Source organism: Muntiacus reevesi, chromosome 3 (assembly GCF_963930625.1).
Source record: "Muntiacus reevesi chromosome 3, mMunRee1.1, whole genome shotgun sequence".
In the NCBI taxonomy this organism is placed as follows: domain Eukaryota; kingdom Metazoa; phylum Chordata; class Mammalia; order Artiodactyla; family Cervidae; genus Muntiacus; species Muntiacus reevesi.
Window position 1 is genome coordinate 72,233,663 of NC_089251.1, and position 19,337 is coordinate 72,252,999.

A 19,337-nucleotide genomic window follows, 5' to 3' on the forward strand; every position below is an offset into this window, starting at 1 on the left:
TTTATGCATTATGTATAACTAACAGTTAAAAAGAAATGAGAAAAAGGTAAAAACAAATACACAAAGTTCCATGTGCAAGAATATGTCATGCAGTGTTGCATATAACGGTGAAAAATAGGAAGCAACCTAAAACTCCATGAGCAATGATGGCTTAATTAAATTATTACACATTTATAGAGTGAAATACTATATATAGAATACTAGATGCATTAAAGTGATAGCAATTTATAAGTATAGATACGAATTTTTTGATATACAAAGATATCCACAATGCATTAAAAGGAAAAGAAACAATTCTAAAACAGTGTATGTATCCAGATATACTGCTTTTACAGTGTGTGTGCACATACATGCATGTATATACTTTAAAATTTTAGGGAGCTAGACATATACTCTAACAAAGTTAACAGTAGCTACCTTTGGGTGGTGAAATTTGATGTGACCATAATTTTCTTCTCGTACAGAAATATTTATTCTGATTTTTTTGTAATGATCACGTATTCGTATTATATTGAGAAAAAATTATAAATATATTTCAATTTTTTTTTTGTTTCTACAAGCTTAAGATTTCCTTAAGTTTGACACTTACTGACTGCCTGGCTATCTCACCCTAAACACTCTATCAGGCACTGGAAACGAAAGTCTAACACGGCCTAAGAGGTGAGGTTTAGGTCTCTGTCATAACCTACTTTCCAAAGTCCTCCCACCCTTTTAACACCCACCAACACCTGCTCCTCAAAACTGTATAACGCATAAACATAAACTGTAGGGAAATTATTTCCATTCTCCGGAATTATTTCAGATTTTCCCTCTGATTTAAATGTTAACAAGAGCTCACAAACCTTTCTCAAAGCCTTCATATAGGCAGCAGCTTTTTTCTTATACTGCAGCATGCATTCGGCTGAAAGAGGACTGATGAATCCACTCCCTGTCTTGGGCCCATAGCTCAGGGAAGCAATGAAGAAGTCCACGTTGTTGCTGAAGAAAGATGCAATCTAAACCAAGTGCGACAAGAATATCGATTTTGTTTTCCAATAATATATTTAAAATATATATCTAACAGTTTTTAGAGCAAACTTAAGGATATTGAGAATGGAAATGAAAGTTCAACACATGCTCAAAAGCCCACATTTATTTATTTGAAGAGAATACTTAGGCAGTGATTTATAATAAACACAACATCAGTTTAAATTTTCAGTCCAGACTGGTGACACCTCTTAATCTAGACAAATTCTACTGTTCCTAAAAACCAAGGCTGATTCTGATTTATTCTGTAGACAATGTTTATGAACTGTTTACCTCACCAAATCTGCGCCTGTGCTCAAAATATGTATGTTTGGGTTTATACATTCCATTTGCATCTTAACTTTGACTGTTTCATATTCCAACACAAGATATGACACAAGCATCTTGAATATATAATTTTTACTTAAATTTCATTCTGTAAATCTCAATCTGTGCATTACAAACAAAATAGGAAAGAAAATGAAAATTCAGTAGACCCTTGTCATTTACAGATTTAACATTTGCTTACAACAACAAAGATCCATGACCGTATTTTCAATCTACAGTCTATACACAATGGTGATATAAATTAAAATGTCTAAGGAGGTTATTAGCCAGAAAAATTAAAGTCTTGGATACATTCAAGAGTATTCAATTTCAATAAACAAGAAAAAGTGACTTGTGAAACAAGAGTATTTTACCTTGGCAAAAGTATTCACTAATGGTCTAAAAGGTTATCGTTTTCATTAATATTTTACTGTGTCAAATGAAATTCTATGTTAGGTAGCATTTAGAAAACTCTAAAATCTTGAATTGTATATTCCATGTGCATGACACAGACGAGACATACCTAGAATTTGCATGTAGGTCATGGTAGTACATGGTAGTTTACTTTCTTTCCTCTCTAATATTTCTGTATTTCCCATGTGTTCTTTAATATGCATATGTTATACCTTCCTAGTGGGTTTTTTAAAAATTACAAATCATAAAATTTAGTTTAATCAAATCACATTAGCTAAGTATTCAGCTGCCACCAACTAACACTTAGTTCAGATAATTATTTTAGTTAAAAACCATTTTAATAAAAATTTCTGAGTGAAGATCAAAACTTTTCCTTGAGACACCTGTTAAGGTTTCAGGCAAAGCAAATCTAAAATAAACTATGAAGTATACAGGAATTTAATATTCCAGAGTTCTAATTAAAAAGTGACAAATACAAAGACTCCTGTAAAATGCCAATATTCTCTTTTTTTCAGAATTTTCCTTAATTGAATCAAAGTTAAAATCAACAACAGAAAGTTTCCAGAATGCTTGTAGATGAAAGCATTACAGAGGAGGCAGTGGGGATAATCTGGCTAAGGAGCCCTGTAGGCACTGATCTGAGTTGACAGAATCTCATGATAACACCCTTTGACTACAGCCCTAAACGAGAGCAAACTGTCACAAAGACCAGTCTGACTTTGGGAAAGATAACACTGAATATCTAGCATAAAATATGACCATTTCTGATTAACTTAAACCACTTGAAAAAAGTATGCTCCCTCCTACTAAGGTCAACCTGTCAGAAAAATAATGGTACATAACACAGATAGAGATTAGCATTTTCTTGAGAAATTATGTAGGATCTATTGAAATAAATGGGCTAAGATAGTCCTGAATACAGCCCTTTCAGTTTTATATGTATGGGTAGTTCTCAGAGAAATCTTAGTCACTTAAGGCTTTGATGACAGCCACATGAACATGTCTTCCCTGATAGCTCAGTTGGTAAAGAATCTGCCTGCAATGCAGGAGACCCCAGTACAAATCCTGGGTTGGGAAGATCTGCTGGAGAAGGGATAGGCTACCCACTCTAGTATTCTTGGGCTTCTCTTATGGCTCAGCTGGTAAAGAATCCATCTGCAATGCAGGAGACCCAGGATCGATCCCTGGGTTGGGAAGATCTCCTGGAGAAGGGAAAGCCCCACTCTAGTATTCTGGCCTGGAGAATTCCATGGACTATATAGTTCATGGGGTTGCAAAGAGTCAGACACAACTAAGCGACTTTCACTTACATTCACGTGCAATTAGAATATGACACCTACTGAAAGCAGTTAGCCAACATAGAACAATTTTTAAAGAAACTGCACTCCGGTCAGTTTATGACAATAATTAAGTACTTAATGATCCAAATGATCATTATCTAATATTAAGAATTCAATGAGAAGACATGTCTTGAAGTCACCTTAAAAGTACGAATTAAAGTACATAAACCACAAAGGTACAAACAAAAATCTTGGTGGAGAAAAAACAAAATATTAATAAAAGTCTTATAGATCTTTTTCTGTACCCTAATTTCTGTAGAGCAGACCTTGAATACACACCAGGACCTATAGTGAGACCACCTGGTATCTCTGAATCAGCAAATATCTCATTAAAACATCAACAGTGAGTGACCCACTTCCTCATCACATTTAACAGAATTCCGTACTGTGTCACATATTAGGTAGGAAGGAGGAAAACGGAGACAACTTTATTTTACGAAACAGTCTGATAATCTAAAATCCTTTTATAGACTAATTTTTCTACTATGTCATTCAAGGAAAAAAAAAAGAGTCCATTTAAGAATTTAATTTAACATCAATATAAACCAGAGAAAAGTTACCTTTCCTGCTCCATTTGTTAGTGCCACTACTGATGACAGGATGCAGTCATTAGTTGTTATGAGCTTCTGTGTTGTTGTTGGAAGTTCAAGCTCTATTGTGGCCTTTTGACTGTAATGTTTGGAAATATCTATGAACCCAATCAAATGAAAACTCATCAGTATCTATATACAAGTTGGATACAGTTAACCAACCCGTTGACCTCTCATATCTATGCTTACAAATTTACAAAACAAGTCTGACAAAAAACGGTCCCAAATATCATAATTGGGCTGAATCGCAATTAGGTCTCAAGTCTACTTGCAAAGAACAGAGAGTAGTGAGGGTCTCTTAGCACCATCCTGGGGTCACTATTATAGCCTAGAGCATGTGGGTCTCGGTCTCCTTATTTGAGAGTCAGTCCTTATTTTAGTGCTGGGTAAATGACCCTGATCGGTATTTACCAGTTAAAAATTTTGTTTTGACAGTCTAGTAGGCACAAATGAGAATTTTTATTGTGCTTATATAAACAAACTATGAGGCTGGAAAAGAACAGCCAACATAGGCATGGTGACCCACAATCCTTATTAGATCTTAACCACTTTGCCAGAACACACTTTAACAATAAGAAAGGTCTGCATGGCCAAATAAGGATTGAACACTGCAGTGTCTGGCTTCACCTTCTACTGCCTCCAGTCCAAGAAAATTACAACAAAGGCCTGTGGTTCTAAAAGCATAGAAGAGAGGCTTAGACATAAACATGTTGAGAGAAACAGCAGTAGGTGAAACTTGCCAAACAGCTATACTTGGGGTTTTCTGGGTCTCTAAGAAATAAAATAATTTCATCCTGGAAATAAGGGAGAAACAGAATTAGCAAGACAATACTGATTTGTGAGGAAGGACACTATATTTGTAAATAATAAAGAGCTTACAATACAGCCTCCTCTGAATTTTTAGAATACTACAGTTACAACAGCATTATCACTACCAACCAAGCGAAAAATAGCCCACAAGGCATGGAAATTGACTGTTGCAGCAGGCATGTATATGAAGACCTTCATTTATTCAGAATCAAGAAATTTAGTTGATTTTAGACTACAGATAAGTAAAAGGAAATAAGACTATTTAGAAATAAGAGATTTAACGTGGTATGACCATGATATTTTAGCACAATTTAAATTTATTTATTAAAGACTAGAAAGAAAGATTTAACGTGGTATGACTATAACATTTTTAGCACAAAATCACTGTTTTATGAAGATTTCTTTTACTAAAATTTAAAGCTAAGAAATTGTGTTATTTATATACATTTTATGTATATATACAAATATGTGTAAACTTTTACATACAAAAGCTTTTAAGATAGTCTTAGATTTATAAAAAGTTTACAGAGTTTCCAGATACCCTTAGCCAGTTTTCACTATGGTTAACATCCTATGTTAATACAGTACAGCTGTCACAGTGAAGAAACCAACTAATTGGTACATTAACATTATGTCTAATATATTTTAAAAAATAAATGATTATCTTCTATAACTTCAGAAGACAGCTAAGTGAATAAAAATTCAGTTGGAATGCTAGACATTTTTGGTATACTGAACTTGCTAGCTCCCAAAGCAGACATCATCTTTCTACACACCACAGAAAGTTTTATTCAATATTTTACTGTCTGTATACAACGTATAATACAACTGAATTGGCAGGCAATCTTGGCTGACTGTATAGGTAATTAAAATACTTATACAAGATGTATAATACTGAGAATCCTCCCATGGCTTCTAGTGGATCAAAGCTACTGTAGTTTGACGATAATAATTCTCCCCATCCAACTGTTTACTATTTATTGAATCTAAATATTTCAATTATTTAGGGAGTTCCTCGACGTTAAATTTTAACTTCAAAAAGAACAAGGAAATCATGTGACCTAGACTAGAGATTTATTTTTGTCTAATGTTTCCTATCACTCTACCTGCTTTAGACTTGAGACTAAAGATCAAACAATTCTCACTTGTTAAAAGATTAATTCACTCCCATTTTAATTCCTTGTGGGACACACATTTTCATAAATCTCTCTCTCCCACTTTTTATATTAAGACCAGCCTGCCTGCTTGCTTGCCTTCCTTCCTTCCTTTTTCCCAACTTGGACCAAGCAATTATGCAAGGCAAAGCATCAGGGAAAAGATTTGACATAAGAGCTCTCTTAAAAACAAAGTTTATTCTGTTAATGCCAGTTAACGCTGACTCTGAGTTTTCATGAGAGATACACAACACTCTTTCTTCCAACTAGGTAAGAAGACAGATTTGAACTGTAAACCTATCAACAAGAGCCCATAATCTGCTTGCCAACCATTCTTCATGTTTCCCAATATTTTTAATTTACATTATGCACACTTTTAAGAACAGAAACGAGCAGAGGCACAAAGAGAGGGCTTAGGAGGCCTCTGATTCTCCCATAATCTCCACCAGCTCTTGACAAATAATAACAGTAGCATCCTTCGATTTGGATCACTTGGCATCTAATGCCACATATGAACAAAAGCATCTTCAGAAAAGCTAGAAACACATTATTATTTATAGAAATATAAATAAAATCAATATTTTTCAATGTAAATAAAGCTTTAAGATCCTTCTCAATGGATAGCTCCCCTCCATGGCTCTAGCCCCTCCATTATCAAAATTCTAGCAAAAATACTAGTAGGAACAAAAAATATTAGCACAGGAAAACTTAGGAAACAAAACCAAAAAATCTGTAGCCACAGAGCTATCTGTGGTTTCAATGGCCTAGTTCTAGGTTAAGTAAAATTCTGGAATAGAAGACAATGGTTAAGTCTGAGCTCCCCAAATCAAAAGCTGTGCAGGAAAAAAGTACTAGTCCCTTGGGTTTTCTATGGACCAGACTAGGTTCTGCAGAGTTGGGACTGACTATTGTTACCTGCCACCAAATCTGTCTATGCAAGCTGTGATTTCTGCAACCAGAGCTAGCTCCAGAAGTACAGTGACTTCTACAGTTCCTTATAATTGAAGACAAGCCTCAAAAAGGACCATTTTCGAGACTAAGGAAGTATTGGGTAATACTGCTGAGACTAAGATAGATTCCCAGTAACACAGGCTATGTGTCAGTTTATAGAAGGGCCCCCAATATACACATTTTATTCATGAAATCCAACAAAATCTTAAGTTTTTTAAATATATTTTCTGTGAAATCATTAATTGGTCACTAACCATACATTAAACACCACAATAAAAAATCTAGGTACCTGGGTTACTTCCAAAGGTGGTGACTTATTCACCAAGTCATGTCCATCTCTTGCGACCCCATGGACTGTACCCTGCCAGGCTCCTCTGTCCATGGGATTCTCCAGGCAAGAATATTGGAGTGGGTTGCCATTTCCTTCTCCAGGGTATCTCTCCAAACCAGGACTCGAACCCAGGTCTCTTGCATTGCAAGTGGATTTTTTAACTACTAAGCTACAAGAGAAACCCTACTTCCAATAGTCCTGAATAATTGCTCTGCCCTCTCTTTCTGCTCCTACTCCAAGAGCCACCAAAAGGAAAAGAGAGAGGGGAAAGAAACCAAAAGCCATGCAGAGATACAGATTAAAAAGTCAGGACTCAGAATCACATGCTAAAAAGCAAATGAAATGCCTTTCAAAAAGCATATTCTTAGGAGCACATGGCAAGTGAAAACTGACCAAAGTTTGCAAACAGACCTTCAGTCTGTAAGTTTCTCCTGAACAAAACAGGATTTATAAAGGGTACTCTCAACATAAAAATGCACAGGAAGGTGGAAAACCAGTACATTATTTCTAGGAAATTTATACCTTTGTTTCCTCAGTCCCTTCATGCTTGGGCTCTTAACAAGTGCAGTATTTTGCTAAATGCCTCTGAATAGCATGTCTGACTTGATAAAATTCATACACCTGCCTTAAATCAGCGTAATGTAGTTGTGGCTAAAGTTCTGCACACAAGGGTTTCTCATCAGTACTTTGTTTACCTTCAGGAAAGAAGCAGATGGGAAAAGCAGAAGGCAGTAAGCTGTGTACTTTAACGTAAGCCAAATGCTACTAAGCCTTTATCTGGGGTCTATGAGCCTTGGCAGTATTTGTTTAAATCTCACTCAGGCAGATCTCAGAAAAGGGATGAAGCTTATTTATGTTCTTTTTAAGTCTCACCTTTCATGACATCATGGAATCCATGCAGAGCAGCACCAACATTTGTTAACACAGAACTGTAGTTTGTCCGAAGGAGTCCATCTGGCTCTGTACCTAGGAAACCAAGATCACAGACCTAAGCTTTGTCCCAGAAGACTTCACCTGAAAAACTGAGCCCACCATCTTCTCTCCACCTTCGGGAAGAGAATCAGTATCACTTGTGACATGTTGAACATAATGGCTCTCAAAATTCCTGCAGACACATTCAGACAGAATGGTGATGATTATAGACACCTAAACTGATCTGGAGCGGCAACGGCGCAGCACTGGAGCGACTGTGAGGAGATACTTTGCGTCCAAGGGCAGAGATACATAAGGGTCATCGGAGTTAAATTCACCCATTCCAGTCCATTTTAGTTCGCTGATTCCCAAAATGTCGACGTTCACTCTTGCCATCTCCTATCTGACCAATTCCAATTTGCTTTGATTCATGGACCTAACATTCCAGGTTCCTATGCAATATTGCTCTTTACAGCACTGGACTTTGCTTCCATCACCAGTCACATCCACAGCTGGGTGCTGCTTTGGCTCCGTCTCTCCATTCTTTCTGGAGTTATGTCTCCACTGATCTCCAGGAGCATACTGGGCACCAAGCAACCTGGGGAGTTCATCTTTCAGTGTCCTACCTTTTTGCCTTTTCATACTGTTCACGGGGTTCTCTAGGCAAGAATACAGAAGTGGTTTGTCATTCCCTTCTCCACTGAACCACATTTTGTCAGAACGCTCCACCAAGTAGAGCGTGGGTGGCCCTACATGGCATAGTTTCATAGTTTCATTGAGTTAGACAAGACTGTGGTCCATGTGATCAGATTGCTTAGTGTTGTGATTGTGGTTTTCAGTGTGTCTGCCCTCTGATAGAGAAGGATAAGAGGTTTACGGAAGCTTCCTGATGGGAGAGACTGACTGAGGGGGAAACTAGGTCTTGTTCTGATGGGCAGGGCCATGCTCAGTAAATCTTTAATCCAATTTTCTGGTGATGGGTGGGGCTGTGTTCCCTCCCTGTTATTTACCTGGGGCCAAACTATGGTGGAGGCAATGAAGGTAATGGTGACCTCCTTCAAAAGGTCCCTTGCAGGCACTGCTACACTCAGGGCCCCAACCCTGCAGCAGGCACCGCCAACCCACGCCTCCACCGGAGACTCCTGGACACTCCCAGGCAAGTCAGGGTCAGTCTCTTGTGGGGTCACTGCTCCTTTCTCCTGGGTCCTGGTGCACAGTGTTCTGATTGTGCTCTCTAAGAGTCTTTTTCCCAGTCCTGTGTAAGTTCTGGCGGCTCCATGGTGGGGTTAATGGCGACCTCCTCCAAGAGGGCTTATGCCATACCCAAGTCTGCTGCACCCAGAGCCCCTGACCCCGTGGCAGTCCACTGCTGATCTGTACCTCCACAGGAGAGGCTCAAACACAGTTCTGACTCAGTCTCTGTGTGGTCTCTGGGTTCTGGCGCACACAAGGTTTGTTTGAGCCCTCTGAGCATCTCTGGTGGGAATGGGGTTTGATTCTAAACGCGAACTCGCCCCTCCTACCGTCTTCCCAGGTCTTCCCCTTTGCCCTTGGACGTGGGCTATCTTCTCACAGCTGCTCCAGTGTTGCGCAGCCGCTGCTCCAGCGCCTGCCGTCTTGCTGAGGCTTCTCTGACCTTGGACGTGGAGTATCTCATGAGTGAGAGTGAAAAGTTGGCTTAAAGCTCAACATTCAGAAAACTAAGATCATGGCATCCGGTCCCATCACTTCATGGCCAGTGGATGGGAAAACAGTGCAAACAGTGACAGACTTTATTTTTGGGGCTCCAAAATCACTGCAGATGGTAACTGCAGCCATGAAATTAAAAGACGCTTACTCCTTGGAAGAAAAGTTATGACCAACCTAGACAGCATATTAAAAAGCAGAGACATTACTTTGCCAACAGAAGTTCATCTAGTCAAAGCTATGGTTTTTCCAGTAGTCATGTATGGATGTGAGAGTTGGACTATAAAGAAAGCTGAGCTCCAACTGAGCTCCAAAGAATTGATGCTTTTGAACTGTGGTGTTGGAGAAGACTCTTGAGAGCCCCTTGGGCTGCAAGGAGATCCAACCAGTCCCTCCTAAAGGAAATCAGTCCTGAATATTCATTGGAAGTACTGATACTGAAGCTGAAACTCCAATACTTTGGCCACTTGATGTGAAGAACTGACTCATTTGAAAAGACCCTGATGCTGGGAAAATTTGAAGGCGGGAGGAGAAGGGGACGACAGAGGGTAAGATGGTTGCATGGCATCAGTGACTCAATGGACAAGAGTTTGAGTAAGCTCCGGGAATTGGTGATGGACAAGAAGGCCTGATATGCTGTAGTCCACGGGGTGGCAAAGCATTGGATACAACTGAGCGACTGAACTGAACTGAAACAGATTTGCATTCCTCATGTCCATAGTTAGTAATGGTTAAGAATCAAAATTAAATTGTTAGGCAGGATTATGTCTTTCATGATTCTCTATGAAATGAAAAGTCTTTGTGAATTTCACCTGTTACTACAGAACACATTTCTCATTTTGTTCTTTTCCCTACATATTACTGTTTGCTGAACATCACTAAAAACACTATTATTCAAACATCGTAATTCTAATTCCAGCATGACAGCATAAGCAAGCTCCACATATCCACTCTCCAGTGCAACTGATGAAAATTATTTAAAAACAACCACTTAAAACTCTGGAAATTATCCTAAGGGCATCCAGCTAATGAAGAAACAGTTACTCAAGAAAATCTGTATCAATTCACTGACAACAGCAACAATCTGTGGTATCTGAACCCACTTCCATTCCCCCGCCCAGTCAGTGAGCTAGAAACCCCAGTCCAGAGAGTACAGCAAAGAACACCAAGCTCCCTCACCCTAATTCAAAAGAGAGCCGCATTCCTTATCCTGCTCTCAGCTCCCTGTTGCTGAGGCTAAATTCTAGTTAAGTATTACTCAGGGGTGGGGGTTCTCTTCTTTCACCCAGCCCTGACTTGTGGGATGTTGAGAATCTGTGGCCATTAACACCCTGGCCCTAGCTCAGTAACAGGAGTTCCTTGCTGAAAGAGGCAAGTAGAGGCAACAGGGGGCTGCTACCCTCTCCATGGAGTACTCAGCTATACATACAGGGATGTCACTCTAAGAGAGTATATCTTTGTCCTCACCCCTAGCACAGAACTATGGCTCAGAGATTTAACCCAGGGGAGAAATAGTCATTTAAACAGAAAACTCTGAATCTTTTCCCAAAGAAACTGACTTTATTCACAACAGACTATAGCGAAGTTCAAGCCCAGGGGTACCCTCAAAAATAATGGCACCTGCGCTGAAGGTAACTAGGAGGAAATTGGTAGGTTCATTGGAGATATAGGGTAAACAGACAACGATGATCAACCGATTCTTAACAAGGGTGCCAAGACCATTCAATATGGAAGAAACAGTCTTTTTAATAAATGGTACTGAGACAACTGGACAGTCACATGCAAAAGATGAAGCTGGACCTTTACCTCACACTATATACAAAAATTAACTCAAAATGGATCAAAGACCTAAATGTAAGAGCTAGACGTATAAAACAAAAGAAAACCTAAAGGTGCGCAAGAATCCCTTAGAAGAAATGGAGTAGCCATCATGGTCAACAAAAGAGTCCAAAATGTAGCACTTAGATGCATCTCAAAAATGACAGAATGATTTCAGTTTGTTTTCAAAACAAACCATTCGACATCCCAGTAACCGAAGTCTATGCCCCAACCACTAATGCCAAAGAAGCTGAATGGTTCTATGAAGACCTACAAGACCTTCTAGAACTAACACCAAAAAAAGATGTTCTTTTCTTCATGGAGGAGTGGAATGCAAAAGTAGGAAGTCAAGAGATACCTGAAGTAACAAGCAAGTTTGGCCTTGGAGTACAAAATGAAGCAGGGCAAAGGCTAATAGAGTTTTGCCAAGAGAACGCACTGGTCATTGCAAACACCCTCTTCCAACAACACAAGAGAAGACTACACACGGACATCACCAGATGGTCAATACAGAAATCAGACTGATTATATTCTTTGCAGCCAAAGATGGAGAAGCTCTATACCGTCAGCAAAAACAAAACTGGGAGCTGACTGTGGCTCAGATCATGAATTCCTTATTGCCAAATTCAGACTTAAATTGAAGAAAGTAGGGAAAACCACTAGACCATTCAGGTATGATCTAAATCAAACCCCTTATGATTACACAGTGGAGATGATGAACAGATTCAAGGGATTAGCTCTGGTCAACAGAGTGCCTGAAGTACTATGGAAGGAAGTTTGTAACATTGTGCACAAGGCAGTGACCAAAACCATCCCCAAGAAAAAGAACACAAGCAGGAAAAATGGTTATCTGAGGAGGCCTTACAAATAGCTGAGAAAAGAAGAGGAGCAAAAAGCAAGGTAGAAAGGGAAAGATATAACCAACTGAACGCAGAGTTCCAGAGCACAAGGAGAGATAAGAGAGCCTTCTAAGCAATGACGAACCTAGACAGCATATTAAAAGGCACAAGTGTTACTTTGCCAACAAAGGTCTGTATAGTCAAAGCTATGGTTTTTCCAGTAGTCATTTACGGATATGAGAGCTGAACCATAAAGAAGGTTGAGCACCAAAGCATTGATGCTTTTGAACTGTAGTGCTGGAGAAGAGACTCTTGAGAGTTCTCTGGACAGCCAGGAGATCAAACCAGTCCATCCTAAAGGAAATCAACACTGAACATTCACTGGAAGGTCTGATGCTGAAGCTGAAGCTCCAATGCTTTGGCCACCTGATGCGAAGAGCCGACCCCATGGAAAAGACCCTGATGCTGGGCAAGATTGATGGCAAGAAGAGAAGGGGGAGACCGAGGATGAAACGGTTGGATGGCATCATCAACTCAATGGACATGAGTTTGAGCAAACTTCAGGAGATAGTGAAGGACAGGGAAGCCTGGCGAGCTGCAGTCCATGGGGTCACAACACGACTGAGTGACTGAACAAGTTTTAGTCACTAGACCACCCAGGATGTCCTTGTACATTCTTAATTTAACTCAGTAATACATTTACCTTCATTTTATAAGTGGGAAAACAGAAGCAGAAAAGTAAAGTGATTTGCCCAAGGCCATAAATGTATAAAGGGCTGCAGGATATGAATTCAAGTCTTTCTGGCCCCAGATCCTAGGCTCTTCTCACTCAAACCTGCCAAACCACCTCCCGTCTCCAACTTCTTATACTCTAAGCTCTTCACATTGAACCATGAGTAACAAAGGTACTTACTTGGCAAGGCAAGAAGAGCAATGTAAGTCTGCAGCTTCTCAAACACAGCTGTCATCTTTTTCATGTCCTGGGACAGCTCTAGATTCCTGGCTCGTAATGCAGATGTGCAAAGGGAAGCGTCACATTCTTCTTCTAGGCTAGGAATGGGCAGATTTTATAAAAGTGAGCATCCCGAATGATTTTCAATCAGCTATAAGAAACTACCTAAATCCTAAAACATCTATATCTGAAGAGAGAATGTACCAAAAAAAAAAAAAAAACTTGAGCTCATTGACAAGGTTCCATTTTGTTATACCATCATGTATACACTGGCTTCCTCCAATGCCAATGCAGCAGAAGACAACTAAATGGAAGAAAAGGTGCCCACTGTCTTCCATCCTGAGAGCAGCACAAAAATGCTTCCCTTTAAAATATTTTCAGGAGAAAAATACTTCATAGGTTGAATTTCTAAAGAGAATTAAACAGGCACTGGGAGAGAGAATCAATAAGAAACCTTTTTCAGTGAGCTGTTGTTTAGCCACTAACTCGTGTCCGACTCTTTGTGACCCCATAAACTGCAGCCCACCAGTCTCCTCTGTCTGTGGGACCAGGCAAGAATACTGTTGTGGGTTGTCATTTCCTTCTCCAGGGGATCTTCCTGACCCACGGATTGAACCCATCTCCTGTACTAATAGGCGGATTCTTTATCACCGAGCCATCAGGGAAGTGTGTGTAATTTCAAACGTCAGACAGATTGGAAAAACCAATCTATAAGTGCAATACAAAAGTAAATGCTTAACATTCACAAAATATAATCATTTTCCATTTTAAATGGTGCTTGGGAAAACTTAATTGTAAGGTTAAAAACTATGTAGACTCTTAAGAGTACTTATTAAAATGTGCAATAATCAAGTAAAATGCTTTTTACACAAAGCTAGAAAAGGTATTAGCACAAGAATTATATGCTTGTGATGTGAAATCAAGAATCACATCCATTCCCTTGACCTTGACACTTCTGCTCTATTTATTTACAGCAGACAGCTTCATTCAATACTAAACCCGTTTACTACTAGTGAACATGTCATCTTGCCAACTAGAGTGGTATTTAAACCAATGGCAAAAAAAATTGCCTAAAATACATGAAAATCTGATAAGGTAGGGCTGAAAGCATATGGGACAGAACATTCCCAAGAACAGGAATCTTAGATTAAGAAAGGACTTATCCAGTGTTTCTAAAAATGTAATAGTGAAAAAATAAATTAAGATAAAATAAAAATGCATTAACTCTTTCACGTAGTAAATACCACTTTTACAATGGTTCTTACATTCTTTTAAACATAAGCCAAATTAATAAAGTATATTCAATTCAGTGTTAAACTTTCAGAGTCAATTTTCAGAAAAACTTCAATTATACTGAACTAAAACATTTAAGGATCTGAAAGAAACTATAATTCACAATTATGAGGTCATAATTCCCTGATTCCTAAAATTCTGTCATGTGCACAAATCACAGAATTCGGTTACTGAAATACCTTGTTAGGTTAGAATTAGGAAATAAGATGGTTCTTAACATATATAAATTTTTTAACAATAAAATTTCATATTTTTGAAAAGTTAAAACCTACTACTTTAGTTTATAAGGACTAAAAAACTGTAATTACTTGTATATTTTCAGTATCTGTAAGCTTTTCAACTATGTCTTTCCTAAACCTTATTTTGCAATCTACTATAATACCTATGGGCTTCCCAGGTAGCTCAGCGGTAAAGAATCTGCCTGGCAATGCAGGAGACAGGTTCAATCCCTGGGTCGAGAAGATGCCCTAGAGAAGGAAATGGCAACACACTCCAGTATTCTTGCCTAGAGAATCCCCAAGGACAGAGGAGCCTGTCGGGCTACAGTCCATGGGGTTGCAAAGAGTCAGTCATGACTTACGGAATAAACAACAAAAATAATACATATCAATAATAGTACATATATGTTCTCATTTCTCTTATTTCCAGTTGTATTATTCTTTGTCTTTTTTAAAAGACTAAATCTTAGGATGAAAGGATTTAGATGAATTAGGAGCCTTTGTAGTTTTAGATCGAAAGTATCAAAATGTACAGTCAGTTCAGTTCAGTTCAGTCGCTGAGTCATGTCCGACTCTTTGCGGCCCCATGGACTGCAGCACGCCAAGACTCCCTGTCCATCACCAACTCCTGGAGTCCACCCAAACCCATGTCCATTGAGTCAGTGATGCCATCCAACCACCTTATCCTCTGTCGTCCCCTTCTCCTCCTGCCCTCAATCTTTCCCAGCATCAGGGTCTTTTCAAATGAGTTAGCTCTTCACATCAGGTGGCCAAAGTATTGGAGTTTTCAGTTTCAACATCAGTCCTTCCAATGAACACCCAGAACTGATCTCCTTAGGGATGGACTGGTCTAGTCTCAAATTTCCAGTTATATAAATTATTTTCCCTTGACTTTTCAGGAATGTTTAAGATGGAATATTTAAGGTTACTAAATGACTCATCCCATGAGGGATGGAGGATGTACACCATTTCTATTTTTTAACTTAAATCACCAATAATAAAAACAGCATACTATTTAAAAGAAACCTAAGGATTACAGATTCAAATATAGAGGTTAACTATTATTACCCCCATCTAGATGTTTTCAGTAAAAGGATAACAAATACCGAAAACTAAAATATTTCCTTTAATAAATGTGTCATTCACAGTTACTAAAAATACTGGTTCATGTTGCATTACATGGTTATAGCACTAATTACAGTTCAAAACTATTGAAGAAACTCTAGTTGAGAAACTACAATTCAGTTTTCTTAAATATAAGTTTGTGCTGCTCAAGCCATGATTTTCCTTTTTCACAAACATCCAAATTGGTTGTGGTGCAAAAAGGTCAGGCAGAAAACAAGAGGCACAGGCTGTTACTTTATTAACTCCAGCACAGCTCAGAGGACACCTCACAATTCCTCAAGCTCTCTGGCCCAGAGCAGTAAGTACCTTTTTAATTGATAAGGAAGAATCTTCCTAAGAAAACATATGTAAGAGGTTAAATGCTCTGAAAAAGTTTTCAATTTCACAGTTGTCTCCTGGAAAAGAAAAACAATTTCAAGATTAATAATTTTTGTCTGAAAAAGAAGCACTCCCACTTCCAGAAGTAAACCAGAAGAAAATTACCAGGACGGTCACAGTATCCTCAGTAATACTTTCAAATAAATGAAGCATTCCTTCCTCAAGAGGGCGGACGTAGGATGCATTTTCATGAAGATACTGTGAGAACTAAATAGCAGGGGAAGAATTCTGAGTTAAATCACTGGAAAATAAAGGATATCAAAACATCTGTAAATAGACCCATTGAATTATAAACCTTAATTCTTTTGCAAACTTTTTCTTGGGAAATTTGACTTTTACACAAAGTTCCCCTCTAACAATCCCAGATACTAAACCCAAGCGCCCATTCCATGGCAAAGTGACAAACCAGCAGATGGATGACATAATTAACAGCTAGGCATGAGGCAAGTGGGGAGGGGATACTATTAACAACACAGCACCAACAGGCCTTCTTTCCAAAACAACCACTTCTTCATAGGGGTGCCAGTTAAGATTAAAAAAAAAAGATTTGATATTTGAGTCAAAACCGTAGGACAGATTTTTGTGTTACATAACTCATTTCTCACAAACAAGGCTTTTGAGTACAGCTTATATTCAATGCATACAATGTTCAAGGTTAACACATTCTAGGAATGTAACTATCATCAAAATGAAAATATAAAAACTTTTATAACTGTCATGGATATTATAATACTTATGAAGAACTAATTCAATATGAAGAACAGATTCAGAAAAAGATCCCCCAGGCATTGAGACAATTGAGAAACAAGTTAATTTTTCACATGCGAAATATCTCAGTTTTTTAAATATGGTATAATGGCTCAAATTTTGATTTCTCCCTTTACAAATGTAAAGTCTCATTTTGCAGAAATGTGATTCAACTAGTCCAACTGCAAACTACACAGAAATATGGCCTGGAAAACTCAGTCTCTCTGGGCTGTTAAATAAGCTGAACTCTAAGCTCATGTATAAAAGTCTACCTTATGATTTTATGAACAAGTCTAAATGCTTTGGTCATCTTTTAACAAATGGTTACTGAATCTTCAATAATAGAGACTTAATAGAAAAGTCACAGAGGGTCTTTCAGAGATAAAAGTACCAAAGGTAAAATACTGAGAAAAATATGAATTCTTCAGAGTAATGAAATATTTCCATTAGGATTAACATATTTGATTCTCCCTGTGTGAGCACAATATGGTAACAAGCTACGTAAAATAACGGCAGGAATTCCCTGGCAGCCCAGTGGTTAAGACGCAGTGCTTTCACTGCTGGGGCCCAGGTTCAATCCCTAGTTGGAAAACTAAGATCCCACAAGCTGCATGGTATGGCCAAAAAAAGGCCCCCAAAACAAAAAAAATAAATAAAAATAAAATAATGGACAAAGAACCAATGGGGGAAAAATGCTTTTATATTACAAAAAGTATAAAAGAAAATATAACGGCCTTAAAATGCTACAGTTCCATTTTCCTTACCCAGGTCATCTGAAAGCTTTTTCCCACAGTGATATTAAAGAGCATTTCAAAAATTCCAACTTTAATTTTTATGAACTTTAAAAGGTTTGTGGTGAAAAGTTTTGTAAGGAAAAAACACCTACCCCACTTCTCTCCTGCTATGCAAACCATGCTCATTTTTCAAAGCCCAGTTAAATCACCAAAGAGTCTCCCAGACACTACCACCAACAGCAGTCTCCCCTCCTTGATGATGTCACATTCACTTACTGCCCAGACCACTTATTCACACTTAGGTCTTCTAACATATCCCTCACTATTTCATTTCGTAAGAATCTCCATATTTACCCTATTTCTTGACAGTAAAGACTATGACTTGGGAGTTTCTCCCCATGTCCTCTACAGTACTTGGCTGAAGCACAGAACTAGTCTAATAAATAGCAAGTCTCCAGATTTGTTCGGGGCAGACAAAAGGTATCCTGAATTAAACGTACCTTCTGATTCAATGGAGATATTGTGTCAATGGCAGAATCAATAGGAAAAATCTGAATCCTCTGTTCTGTGTAGGTGTGAAAGTTCAGAAGAGCCTTGACAAGATCTTGAACAAAAGCCAGGGCCTGCCCAGCGATATCCCGCATCTTCAGCTTTAAAATGAAAAAGATACAGTTAAAGTCAACTATCAGGTTATAACTCCCAAACAACTTTATTAAGTCTGCTTTTGGAGAAAACATTTGAACTCTAAAATAATTATTCCTTAATTTAAATTCATTTGATCCCACTGATATTTTAATACTACCATCTAAGTAAATTAGAAAGCTGTCCATTTTGGCTAATATACCTCCTCCACTTAATCTAAAGTGCAAAGGCCACCAACCTAAAAGAAAGGTATAAGAAAAATCAGTGCATCCCACAATTCAGTTCTAATGTTGTAAGACAAGAAACAGCAAAAATCTGCATTATTTACAAAGTCAAAAAAATAACGTGTTCCATGATTTTTTTAAATGTATGAGAAAAGAAAGTAAAAGTTAAATGCAATGGTTTGGGGCACTAAATAGAGGCCCAAACAACTAACTGGTGTTTCTGAAAAGTTTGACATGCACATTACTGAAAATAAAAACCTCCTCTTTACCTGATGTCTCCTGTTGTGGACTGGAACATTCAGAGCATTATATTGGCTACACTCTTCAAAACAAAAATGGATATACATTAAGTCATTTTTACATTTACAGAAAAAGAGCTTAACTGAGAAATAAGAAATGCTCACCCCATTTGCCAGCTCGTCTCCACTCAGTCCCTTCCCTTCCTGATCACTGGGGTGCACTCTGCACAGGCTTCTTTGTACTCTATAACCCTCATTCCCACCATTCCCAACAGAGGGGTTCATCCATCCCAACTGGGTCAATATCAGCTTCTCTCCCCAGCTCTAGACTTTTATTTACAAATGTGCACACCAGCAGGTAAAGAGATGCACACCAATCTGTTAGACTACTAAGCCACATCCAAGTTAACCTCCTCATCTCTCCCATAAACCTGCTCCCCAGATTTGCCTCTCTGATCTCTGTCAACTGTACCACATCTTTTCCCCACACTGCCTGTTCTCTTTGCCTTGCCTCCTTGCATCTCCTGACATCTCGGGCTCCAGCCCCCATCCCAGCACACCAGGACCATGACCGCAATAGCATCAGTCTCCTTCTCCCATTCCAGTGT

General features: G+C 38.5%; 1 protein-coding gene across 2 annotated transcripts in view; it reads right to left on the reverse strand.

Annotated features, from left to right (window-relative positions):
• PPP1R21 (protein phosphatase 1 regulatory subunit 21) overlaps window positions 1-19,337 on the reverse strand; it is a 71,687-nt gene that overhangs the window by 16,649 nt on the left and 35,701 nt on the right. For both annotated transcript variants that reach the window (XM_065929302.1, XM_065929303.1), the window contains exons 8-15: window positions 18,760-18,812; window positions 18,125-18,274; window positions 16,249-16,350; window positions 16,072-16,160; window positions 13,091-13,227; window positions 7,796-7,888; window positions 3,647-3,774; window positions 843-995 (exon numbers count right to left, since the gene is read on the reverse strand). In XM_065929302.1, coding sequence (XP_065785374.1) covers window positions 843-995; window positions 3,647-3,774; window positions 7,796-7,888; window positions 13,091-13,227; window positions 16,072-16,160; window positions 16,249-16,350; window positions 18,125-18,274; window positions 18,760-18,812 — 905 coding nt within the window. The remainder of the gene's footprint in view (window positions 1-842; window positions 996-3,646; window positions 3,775-7,795; window positions 7,889-13,090; window positions 13,228-16,071; window positions 16,161-16,248; window positions 16,351-18,124; window positions 18,275-18,759; window positions 18,813-19,337) is intronic.